General features: G+C 43.7%; 1 protein-coding gene across 1 annotated transcript in view; it reads left to right on the top strand.

Annotated features, from left to right (window-relative positions):
• Nucleotides 1–13,025, top strand: part of LOC138567268 (uncharacterized) — a 1,463,541-nt gene that overhangs the window by 633,365 nt on the left and 817,151 nt on the right. The window contains exon 4 of the mRNA XM_069645299.1: nucleotides 7,355–7,494. Coding sequence (XP_069501400.1) covers nucleotides 7,355–7,494 — 140 coding nt within the window. The remainder of the gene's footprint in view (nucleotides 1–7,354; nucleotides 7,495–13,025) is intronic.

The raw sequence follows: 13,025 nt of genomic DNA, 5'->3' as shown, positions 1-13,025 counted from the left end.
TGGGGTGGAAACAACAGGGGAAGAATATACCCTTCTCCCGCATTTTCCCAGAAATCTGCTGCTGGCTGCCCGGGTCTGCATCACGATAGAATGGAAATCCCCAGCTCCTCCGTCACAATCGGCATGGTTACACAAAGCTAAGGAAATATATGATATGGAAAGTTTTAACGCCCCAGCTGATGGAAACACACATGCATATCGATCAGCAGTGGCTCCCCTTCTTGCAATATTATAGAGAGAAACAGACATGCTCGGAAGGCAAATGTGACCTGGATTCACAAGCAACAACTGGGCACACACCCACTCCCACAATCGACAAGTATCCTCCAAACTTGAGGACCCCAGGGAGGTAGTTCATCTCTAACCTCGCCCTGCTCAGTTTGCCTCTACCTGGACTGTAAAGGGTCTCCTCTGCTGGACTTTAGGTTCTCGGCTGCCAGAGGTAAAGAGCATTGGATTCAGACCTTCTACAATGCTAGTGTCTCTGTAGAAATTGGAACCCCAGGGAAAGGGAGTGAGGTGAGGGGGGAGTTGAGGGGGGCTTTGTTGAGATACTCTTGTTGCATCTTCACTGTCACTTTTCTTCTTTCTTTTAATTTCTGTCCTTTCTTTCAATTTCTGTCCTTTCTTCATCGAATTTCGCACTTGTGATCTTAATGTTTGTTAGGCTGATGCTATAATGTTCAAGGTTGTTGTATTTGATGATCACAACAAATACATTTGTTCAAAGGGTTAGGGGAAGGAAGGAGGGAGGGGGGCAGATGGGGAGGGGTGTTTTTGTTTCTTGTTGGGGGGGGAGGGAGAAATCGGAAAACCTATATGGTGAATGTATGTTTGGAGTATTGAGTATATTGTCACAATGCAAATTTACCAATAAAAATATATTTGAAAAAAAAAAAATAGTGGAAACAGATTGAACCGCAAAGAAAAAACGCATGTAGAATGCAGTATATGTCCGACATTTTGGAGGGAAAACCAATATCTTTGGATTCCCTGTACGTTGACCTGGTTTATCCAGGACTTTCTAAGGGTTTGTTAGGAGACTAATTCATTTTAGCCATGTTTTATTTAACTCAATATATAATGGACTAACAGTATGTAAAAAATGGATTACTCGAAAGACCACCTCCCATTGTTTCCTATGATACCACGACCCGCAGCAAGTGTTTTCTAATAAATGTTTATCTTAATTCAGAGATTTCCAAATTGAAGGAAGCCCTGGCTGCAATCTCCTACCTGCTGTTGGGGGAAATACCAGAGGAAGGTGCTTCAGTGATTGTGTTGGGGCAATTTAATGCTGAATGTATGAAGGGCTCCTGGTATTAACAACCTATCAGGAGGAAAACGTCAAGGGTGGCTTGTGAAAGGGATCAAATGGTGAAACAGGAGCTTGAGGCGTGGGATTTATTGCTACTGAATGGGAATTGTGCTGATGATGTGCCTCCCTGTTGTACTTGGCATAGCGGTCCCTGGTACTCTACTTTAGATTACGTTTTTGTCTCGGCTGATATTTTTCAGATGGGAGGAAATTTGACAATTAAGAGTACTGAGTTGAGCGATCACTCAATGGTTCACTGTGTGTTCCCCCCTGTCCCTCACGGGCGAAACCTGCTAAGGACAGGATTTTGGATGTTGAGGTTAACCCTAGAAATTCTGTGGTCAAATGGTCCAAGAGGATAGCCTCTGCTTTCGAAGAGCAGATGGTAAGGATTTTTAACGTTGATAAGAGAGAACTATGCTCCCTGTATGGCTTTGCCCCTTGTGTGCTATCGGTGTTGGGGAAAGGTTGGGTCTACTACCAGCAAAATATCTGGATAAAAGGTTAAGGAAGGTTGGGCACACGCATAGTTTTGATGCCCTGATTCAGGTATGGAAAAGGCAGATGCATTTGGATATCAAAGCACTGCAGAGGGGTTTGCAGCATGGTGGAATTGCTGAAGTCCGCATATTGAGACAGAACTATAGAAATTGGATGAAGGGACACAGATTTATCATGGGGATAAATGATGATGAGAAAATGTGGTGTTGTATGTTGGGTAATAATCCATATGGGTTTTGGCAGCTAATTAAACCGAGTGGCATGGACCAGTTCTTGCAGATAAAGGCAATACCTGAGGAAGTTTGGGTGAATGCGTGGGTGTTGGGATAGTGGGTATTGGTTTGTTCTCGCAAGGTAGGTGGCAGGGGGCACTATCTTGGGATCTTGATGACATTGCCTTGGAAATGAAGTTAAGCAAAAAGTCAAATGCTGCGGGCTCTGACTGGCTTTCTAACATAACTCTAAAATCAAACATTTTGTTATGGTCTCAACTAGTGTCTCATTTGTTTGGGAACATTTTGCAAATACATGAGATCCCTGGGTCCTGGAGAACAGCATTGGTTGTTTTGATTTTCAAGGGAGGGGACAGATTGTCCCTGCTACAGTACCAATAAATATCTTTATTGGACGTTTGATTTATTTTTGCAAAGATTATTTTAAAAGAGCTGCAGATTTGGGTGTTGGGGTCTAACTGTTTGGATCAATGGCAGGCAGGTTTTAAGAAAGGAGTGGGCACATCTTTAAGCAACTTTGTATTGTCTCTGCTATCATGGCAGTCAATAGCTCAAGGGAGACCTGTCTTCCTGGCTTTCCTCAATGTAAGTAAAGCCTTTGATCACATGAATAGGGCTGTTCTCTGGAAGAGCTTACATGATAATGGTTGCCCGCTTCCCTTAATTAGCATTCTGGAGGCTATGCATTTGAGGACCAGTATCAAAGTTAGATTGGACACATATGGGTCTTTTACGGACTGGATAGAAATGAATCAGGGGCTGCGTCTGGGATGCGTCCTCACTCTGTTTCTGTTCCGTTTTTACATCAAAAATATGGTAAAATGCTGGAACTCGGCGAAGACAAAAATCGCGGCATTTGAAGTATGCCGATGATATTTTCAGCTCCTATTCGCCTGCAGAGAGCTTTTCGCGCAGTTAACAAACTTCTGCTAATTTTGGACCTCTCAATTAATGGCACTAAATCAAAAATCTTGGTGCTAAATAGATAGAGGCCGAAATGGAAAGAATGTGGGCGGTCGATCAATGGTGTTGCTATGGAAGGTTGGAAACAAATATCTGGGTTCTTTTGTTTACGACGGGAATGGCAGAAATGGTCCGGATGGTGACTTAAACACTACATTGCTGGCAGCAAGGCAGTCAATCCAATTTGATTTTAGATTCGATAGATTTTCTGTGATGCCTTTGATTAGGTTATTCAGCCAAAAAATCGTGCCAAAGCTGATTTTTGGGGCTCAGACTATGGAAGATGGTGCGGTGCGCCTTGGTCTAAGATGGAGGGAAAGCTTTGGAGGAAAGTGCTATGCCTCCTCCCTCATTTACTCTGGCAGGGATTTTATATGAGCTTGGGCAACTGCCAATCCAGACCTTAATCAAGTGGGGTAGATTACAATTATATACTCGGATCATTACACCCCCTAAGGCTTCTCTTTTCGTGTATCTAAGTTTGATGGTGGCAAAGGGAAATTGCAGAGAACTGGATAATTAGGTAGTATGTTGTACTTAGGCTCTTTTGCAAATTTAATCCTCAAAACAGGAGTTGACAGAAAATCCAAACAAAGTGAAATTAAAGTTGTATAGACATGCTTGGATCCAGCTGAGGGTGGACCTGCTGAAATGCCGATGTTTTGATTACCTTTTTACTTGGTCAATTAAAGATTTCAATGTTTTGGCCCCTTTAATGAAAAAGCACCCATTGAGAGACTTCAGGTTTAAAATGTTGCGACTGAAGCTCAATTTGTTCCCAACTACAGTGGTATTGGGGGTAAGGAGAAAGTTGCTGAGGGGAATGAGACTGTCGTTATTGTGGAAAAGAGAATGAGACCCTCAAGCACCTTTGCATTAATTGTCCTATTTTATGGCCCCTGTGGAGGGAGAAAACTGAGTTGTTTGTCTGTGTGCCGGAGGAGAAGCTATGGATCAAAATTTTAAATGCCAATGACATTTCTTTATTATTAAGATTCTTGCAATTTGTGGAGGTCGATTTAAATTCTTAATGGGACTAAATGTATGGTCTTATAGTGATTTTAGTACTTGTTATTTGGAATTTCGTACTTTATACTTGCATTTGTAATTTGCACTTTGTACTGTGTAAAATGTATCAAGTGGAAATTGTGGTTTAAAGATGTTTTTAAAATTATTTTTATAATTGTTTTTAAATGTGTGAACTGTGTAAAAAGTCCAATTTAATGTACTATTTCGCACAATAAATAAATAAATGTGAGCATTGCCAATGCTTAATCTGTAAAAGAAAATATGTGCCATGTCCCAAATATATTTTAGCACATCTGGGACACGTTGGGTGGGTAACTCTCCGCCCACTAGTGCCACTATCCAAGGCATTGCCCCTAAGTGTGAGCATATTTAAGCTATAACAGCAGGTTATTGCAGGTGATGGATGCAGTACCCATGACAGATGTGTAATTTCTAGATGCCACTCAAAATAAAATAACATAACATACTAGTTCATGGAAAATGTTTGAGTGATTCTTTAAACACATCATCATTGTTAACATCTTACTCAGATTCAATAGGCGGCAAGTGGAACATGTTGAATGTCTATCTACAGAAAACAAAGTAAACATGCTTTCTCCTATAGTAAATTAATTGGCAAATGCTGGAAAAATCATTCCTGATCTGATGAACTTGCCTATCAAACACGGCAGCAAAATCGCTGTGTATAGTTTGGCGCGGATGACAGATACTCCTCTTAGGCAGTGGCCTTTTTCATGTCTTTGCCCTTGTGTTGGTACTACTGCTTGGTGACTGTCCTCCTATTGTCAACCCACACTGCAGTAGTAGAGTTGGACCATTGTCATACAAGATGACCGGAGCACCCAGAATGGTCACCTTCCAACTCATTGTTATCCATGAAAACTAGCACTGTCCTGGCCATCCGGGTCATTAGGTTCAGGAATAGCAATGAACCGTCCCAGAATGAAGAGACTGCGCCCAGCGCACATTGTTGTTTCTTGTTGTGTGACAACTACTGAATGAGAGTTAAAATAATAAAGTTTCTGAAAAACCTCATCATAATCAGAGTATGACAAAATAAGTGCTGGGGCTCAGAAATAAGTGCCCGGGCTGAGCCCCGGCAAACACCCCCACAAATTAAGCATTTTTCTCAGTTGCGAAGACGTAAAGTTCCACGGTTGGAAGCATCTGGCAGGATGGATCTCCAATTTACTTTGGGCTGTATGTCCTGCTGCAAGCACAGGATCGGGTAGAGGAATTTTGACAAAATAACCTTGCAGTGCCATGAGCATTTGCTTAGTGAGCAGTCTACGGATCATTTGCTGGGTGACTGGGACTAAGCCCCAATGCAGATGCATTATTTACATCAGTGGTATTTACGACCCTGGATGCATGGGGGAATGGCTGTCCTTCTGAGGTTTTCCAAAGCCCCTGACCCACCATGACCTTGGGGTGCTCTCATTGAAATGTTTGCACAAGCATTCATAATATTTATCTAGGAGTAGTAGTACAAATATGAAGTGCATCAATGGACAACTAAATTAGCTTCAACCAAGGCTCTACATAAAGCAATTAAAAACATACAGTACATAAATCGTGTAAACCCTTTTTTTTCCAAGATTCACAAGACCCTATCACTTTACTCTTTACCGAACAAATGTTTTAGCCTGACATTAAAAAGTGTGAAAGGCAGCCCAACTTACAGGGGTAGCCCTTTAATTATACGGGTACCCCTAATCACGCTCACACCAAATTAAAGTTCACCCCTCTATGGGATTAAGGCCAAGAGTATCTTGCAAGGATAACAAGTTTAATCTGTACAGAAATGAGGATGGGGCAAAGAACTCTGCTCCTTGAACGGTGTATTCTGTCCCTAACCGTTCCCAGCTCCTGCAGGCTTGTGCCAAGCAGGAGCCTTATATACTGTTAACTTGGTCACTGGATACTGGCATGCTCATCCAAAACTGTCCATCTTCCCATAGAAGGGATGCTGCAGTCTTCCTTCCTGCGTGGCTGGGTTTCCGTTTAGGGCATACTACTTAGCATACTGCTAGCCTATGCAAGAATACATTGCATCTCCTGTTTATCATCATTTTGCTACATTATGACATATATACATTATGAAAACACATTTTCCCTTCATATTCTCCATACTTCACTCATTATATTCATACTTTTATCTGGTCTTACAATCTTTTAAACCTGGTTTCATAATTCTGTATGTCGTGCATGGAGTCTTAGCCTGCATGGGCTTTTCATAGACAGCCAACAGCTGCTGAGTTACCTTATGCTCTCTACAAGTCTTGGCGAACACCACAGCAATGCCTGGAGTCTATTTTTAGCAGAGGCTGCATTCCTTGTGGCACAGAGCCTGCTGCTCTTTATCGCGCTTTGAGAAAAACTAAATACAATTTTACAAATGTATTCAGCTAATAGTTATTTACACCTTATATTGAAATACTAACTACCTTCATTTAGTGGCCATGCATGTCTGTGTGTGATTATATTTGCATGGAAAAGACTTTCTCAGTGCTAAAGTGCTTAGAAACAGTCAACAGAAGTCTTGCCTAGTTGTAAAGCGCTTGGGGGGTGCAGGAAGGCGCTAGGTCCTACCCAACAAGTGGTAAGGCTGAAATGAATCTGTTCTTGCGTAGGACTCCATTCCAAAGACTAACCCCCATGAACCATGCTTGCACCATACCTATGCTCTCACAATTTAGAAGCCAAGCTGGACCAAATGGTACATACTGGGACATTCTGCTTTACCAGATTTGATAGTTAGAAGGATCATGGATCATTTTCCAAACCCGTTTAAGACCATGCAGATGGATTTTGTCTTGAACTGTAATCCAGGTCAAAGGGTCTGACTTTTGAGGCATGCTCACTTTCTCAACAAGGAATATTTTAAATAGCGTGGTTTTGAACTACCCACTTTAGTTAGAGCTTCTTTTTTATTTTGTACAAATGCTCAGATAGACTGACATACAGTATTGTATCCTTGACAGCACTACAGCCTAGACCATCAATTTATGGTGTTTTTTTTATTCAGGAGGGGCCACCTTTTCTACTGTTTAATCAACAACAATTAGCCATCTTATTGACTCTACTCCGTCCAATAAGGTAAACATGTGACAGCACATGGCATTTTTGTTGTTGAAATCATTGTGTGAAAATAGGTTATTGAATGTTCCAGAACAGCATGCACATTAGTTATTAAATGTTCGATAATAGCATATGCATATAAATCATGACTGCTGGAGCTCTTCAGCTTTAGCTTTGTATGTGTGGTTGAGTAATGTCCCCTGAAACCGTCTCCCTTTCTTTTCTCCAGTCTCTAACCACTGGAGTGGGCATGCCCACAGAATCAAGGTGCAGTTGGTCGAGCCATCAGAATGCCTTCATCATTGGCCTGATGTAACTGGGCAAGACCTGTGTGCCAGGAATAAAGGCACGTTTGGAGGGGACTGCCAGGTATGCTTTAAGAACCCAAAGCTTCTGTGTACTCTATCAAACAGGACAGGAAGAGTGTGGTTACCCTCACAGGGTCACGCCTTTTGGGTGAGAGTACAGGAGTGAAGGAGTTGGAGAGGCTGGTCATATTAATACCTTTGACCAATAAGGAGAGAATTGTAGAGTTAAACACGTTTGCCATAATAACTCGTTCATCCATTCAGAAGACTGGGGTAAAGACAAAAAGTTTGTATATGTTAAATCTTTGTACATTCAGGTAAGCAAGATTGCACATGCTTGTACCTTTTACCAGGAAGAACAGATTGATTGAGCTACAGAGTATCGATAACACAACATCTTTGTCTACTGAGGAGAAAGTGGCAGCAATAGAGAAGATAATGTTCAATGCCTTATTCCTTTGACAGACATTTCGTAGACATAGGTTGGGTGAGAAAGTTAAAAGCTTCGACCATTAAGGAGATTGTGATATAGATGGAGCGGTTTGACACTTTAACACCTTCAACCATTAAGGAGAGAGTGACAAGGGTGAGGAAGTTTGGCATTGAATCACAAATGAGTATTAAAGGTAGAGCAGTAGAGGTGGAAAGATTCAGCATTTTAACCACTTTACCATTGGAGGAGAGAGTGGTAGAGATGGGGAATTTGGAATGTACACAATTCATCCATTGTTAAGACAGTGGTAGATGTGGAAAGGTTAGACATCTTAAAGCATCTGACCATTGAGAAGCTTGCTATAGAGTTGGGTTGTTTGCATTGAGAGAGGTCACAAGGACGACTGTCACTCTGATTCAAAATTGAGATCTATGTGATGAATCCTGCAGAGTCATCACTAATCCCCAGCCTAAAGTCTCCTCCCATGTGGCATGGGGAAGGCAGCCACTACCTCATCCTAACCCTGGGGGTGGTAACATAAGAGAGGATCACATGGGAGGAGACAGCTGTCAAAGGGAAGTCGTGACTCCGCTAGGATGGACGCAGTAGTCTTCCTCTTCTGAGGATGAGCTTCCCCTAATACCTAAATATCTAATGGCATGCTGTCAATGTGCGTTTCTCTCTCTTAGAAATTCCCAAAGCACAGAATATGAAAACTCTGTTAACCAGCATGAAAGTGGTACATTGGGAGTTCAGAAAGTTAATATCACAACTTCAAATTGTTATGATTCTGCCTAATCTAGAGTTCCAAAACTCATTGGTAAACGACCAACTCTTTTAATAACCTCCCCTAAACTTGACAACTCTAAGTTAACTAATCATAAAGAGAACAAAACATTATGGATTTCGGCAGTCAGACCAGTGCTGGCAGAAGCGTAGCGGCACCTGAAGAGCTCTGCAACAGCACCCACGAGTCAGAAGGAGAATCCAAGGCATACCAGTGAGTTTGTCTGAAGCATTTGACCACGGGCGCTCCAAAAAAGACCTCTAGGTGAATTTGATGATTTTGAATACCGAGCAAGGCAAACTGGGCGCAACTCTTCTAACAAGGGATACCATTTGGGGGATAATTGTAACTTGCATTGCCAAAGCCACAGAAAAGTGATACCAAGGCAAACTGGGTGCAACTCTCCTAATAAGGGATACCAATTAGGAGCCAATTGTAACTGTATTGCCAAAGCTACAGATGAGTGATACCAAGACGTACTGGGTGCAACTCTTCGAACAAGGGATAGCAGTTGGGAGATAATTGTAACCCTGTGAGGAACTGGGGACGGTCCACAGTCAACCAGAAAGGAAAATTCAGGACCGAGGGAACAGTGGAGAAATCCGGACCATTGTGAGGGAGTCGACAGGGTCGAGACAGGGTGAAGGGAGCACAACGTGAAAGGAGAGGGGAGTGATTCATGGGGGCTACGGGGCGTGATCGAAGAAGGCAGAACTAACCTGTCCTTTTTTTGAATGCAGGAGCCGAAAGAAGGACTGCAGTTTGTGGGCGTATTAGGAGAAGGAGAGTGCCCCCGCGGTGACGAGTGAAGAAATCGAGCCACCCAGGGAGTGGTAAAGCAGAAAGTTGTTGGCCCGCATTGAGGGTCCCACATTATAACGTTGCAGCCTCTGTGGGAATCACTGTTCCACTGCAGTTGGGGAGAGAGCGCTCCCACTGGAGCCGGGAGGAAGAAGTAAAAAGGAAGAAGCCTGCGAAAAGACTCTGGTGGCCGCCCGAGCCATGATAGACTTGTGAGGTCTGCAGACGGCCATCACCACAGATCTGGGAGGTGACACTTGTGAGGCCAATGCGGACATTCCTATCAGGTGTGTGCATGGGGATGTGAAGAGATATCCCACTAAAGATTTCAACATTAAGTTGGCAGTGAACAAATAGAGTTGAGGGCCGCTGTGTTACCTGTGCTGCCCAAACCCCTAGTTGTCGGCTCCGACGTAACTAACCTGTCTTGCATCATACGGACAATCAAACAGAGTTGGCTGAAGACGCTTCATTTCACGACAGTGAGATCCCCCCCTTCCGCAAAGGAACACAGAAGCAGGGCCGAGAAAAGAGACATGCAGCGGAAATGGCATGAGAGAGCCATGCTACCGGTGGCTGTTGATTGGAAACTGGATGAGCAAGTAGACAGTTTCTGGATGCGCAGGAGTTGGATCCGACTCTGAAGAATGCCCAGATGGCCACGGGGGGAGAACAGAAAGGCAAAAGCCCTTACTTTGTTAAAAGTAATGGATTTGTTTATCAGGCTCTCACCAGACCTGGAGGGGGGGGGGATCCATCAGGCAGCTGCTGGTAAATGGCAAGTACCGATCAAGACTACTGGAGGTAGCCCACCTGCAAGTGGAAGAGGGTCATTTAGGAGCAGAGAAGAGTATACAGAAGATACTGGGAACGTTATTTTGGCCGGGGGTACACAGACAGGCTTTGCGTTTTTGCCAACAGCGTGCAGAGTGTCAGAAGAAAAACAAACCTAATGTCCTGAAGGTGCCTCTACAATCCTTGCCTTTTATATTGGAACATTTCCATCCAATAGAAATGGACATAGTGGATTACCTCGCTCCCACGAGCATGGGGCACAAATATTTATTGGTGATTGTGGACTACGCCACCTGCTACCCTGTGGCGCACCAACACACAACAGATTTGTGACGTCCTGGTTCCGTTCATGGCCCAGGTGGGCATATCTGGAGACATTGTGACGGATAGAGGTACGAATTTCATGTCCACTGTGAGACATTACACATCAAACAACTAAGAACGGCTGTTTACCATCTAGAGACCGATGGGTTGGTGGAAAGGTATTATCAAACCATTAAGCAGATGCTGAGGAAAACTATGAATCCAGTGGAAAGAAATTAGGATCGGTTGGTTCTGTGGATACTCATGACCTTTCCAGAACACACCCCAGTCCTCCACTGGGTTTGCACCTCTCCAGCTGTTGTCCGGAAGGCCGGTAAGGACAGTATTGCACATATTGAAGGAGGGGTGGGAGGAACAACCCCAACAAGAGATCAACCCGACCGAATATGCGGCACAGCTCAACGAGAGGGTTAAGAAGCTGCAGGCCATTACTCAGACATACCTTCAACAAGCAGAGAGGGGATAAGAGAAACAGTACAGCAGAGGTACCCGGGTACGGAGATAAAGTGTTGGTGCTCCTACCCACCTCAGAGAACAAGATGCTAGTGGCCTGGAGAGGTCCTTACATGATAGACCAGGTCACAGGTCCGGTCACTTATAAGAAATGTCAGGGGGTACCAGTACAAACCTGTCACATTAATATCCTAAAAGAATGGATAGAGCCACCCTCCTACATCGCCTTGATAAGCATCGAAAAAGTCTGCCTCAAGGAGATATGACAAATTTGGGACCACGTTGGGAAAGAGGCCCTGAAGATTAATCCGGATTTACAACCCTGCAAGAGAGAGAGGAGTTGAATCAGCTTATCAACAAATTCGCCCCAGTGTTTTCTTTGCTACCAGGGCATACCACCAAAGCCTACAACAGTATTGAGACACCCCCGGGAACCACAATCAGGTTGCGTGCCTACAGAATCCCGGAAGCCAGGAGACAGGCCGTCAATCGGGACATTCGGGCAGTGTTACGGATGGGGGTAATAGAACCGTCCCACAGCCAATGGTGCTCCCCATTGTACTGGTTCCCAAACCCAATGGTTGCGTCAGGTTCTGCATGGACTTCCGTAAACTCAATGAGATCTCCAGAGAGGGGAGGGAGGGAGAGGTGGGGGTAGGAGGGGAAGAGGGAGGGAGAGCGAGAGAGAGAGAGAGAGAGAGAGAGAGAGGGAGAGCGCGAGAGAGGGCGAGAGAGCGCAAGAGAGCGCAAGAGAGCGCGCTGGGCCTGACCCAGCCTGTATCCATGCACTGCTAAGTGTTGTGAAGCAGGGAAAGCTGAGTGTGAACTAATTGAAGTTAGTAGATTTGCATAAAGACTCTTGTCTGTCCTTATTCCCATACTGCAATGTGACAAACCCGCATTGCCAGCAGCCAAGAGGTTGCATAAGCCCTCATTGTTTGAGAGATTAACGGCGAGAGAACTGTAACCTGCATTGTCTACAGCCAAAAGGCAGTAAAAGAATAATACAGAGACAGCAGGGGAGCAAATTCCCTTTTGTGGAATATCAATTTGTGAAGAGCTATAACCCACTTTGTCAGGAGTCAAGAGACTGTAAAGGGAAGCAGTTGTTGTTGAAACCTCCTCACTTGGAATCCTGGTGTGGAGTGTTTTGGAACAAGCATTACCACAGAGTGCAATTGTAGTAGTAGGAGTTTTATCCTAGCAGGCGAGTGAACCAGGAAAGGGACCAATAGTAGTGAGTCCTGGCAGGTCAGTATAAAGAAAAGAAGAATATGATTTAAAGTACTGTGGTTGTGATAAAGAGGTGTGTTGGAAAAGAAGTGTTAACTCCATCACCTCGTCTTGTTGAACTGTTGCATTTCAGAAAGTGTTTCCTTTAAAAAAGTATGATTGGTAAGCTATCCTGACTAAAGTGTTTCTTTTGAAGAAGGATGATGTGCTTGCAATTGCTTGACCTCTGAGAAATGAACATGTGTCCTATTTTATGAACTTGCGTTTTGAGGAAAAGACTTGCCAAGCAAGAGACTGTGGAAAAATAACAGTTGCTTTGATTTGTGTACACGCCCTTGGAAGAGAGATATTCACTTTGCCAAGTGGAAAGATATATTGCATAGAAAAGCCCTTTTGTGCTACTTTGAGTGGAACTTTTGTTATTACACAGACCTTTCTTGAAATTGAACTTTGCTCAAGGTATTCCTGAATTGATCCAGGGGAAGGGAGCATTTATGATTCCTCACACAAGGACACAATGGTTACCTTTAATTTGTTTTTATGAAGAAAGTACTCAAAAGAAAAATGTAAGATATTAGGATGCTCGAGCAACTCAATAAAGCAAGGTTTCAGGGTAATGGCTCCAGGTGTCAGGGGTAACGTGAGGATAGGAGCAGTGGGGTTCTCAAAGTTTTCAAAGAAGGGACACACCTCTCTTACACCAAAGGGGTTTGTCAATGTGTTCAGTGTTTAAGAGTTCAGTAAATCCCTAAATCAGCTGGAAAGT

The sequence above is a fragment of the Ambystoma mexicanum genome, chromosome 2p, assembly GCF_040938575.1.
Source record: "Ambystoma mexicanum isolate Mex_15411 chromosome 2p, UKY_AmexF1_1, whole genome shotgun sequence".
Taxonomy (NCBI): Eukaryota; Metazoa; Chordata; class Amphibia; order Caudata; family Ambystomatidae; genus Ambystoma; species Ambystoma mexicanum.
The sequence above is the reverse complement of the archived record's forward strand: the minus strand, read 5'-3'. Positions and strand labels throughout refer to the sequence as shown.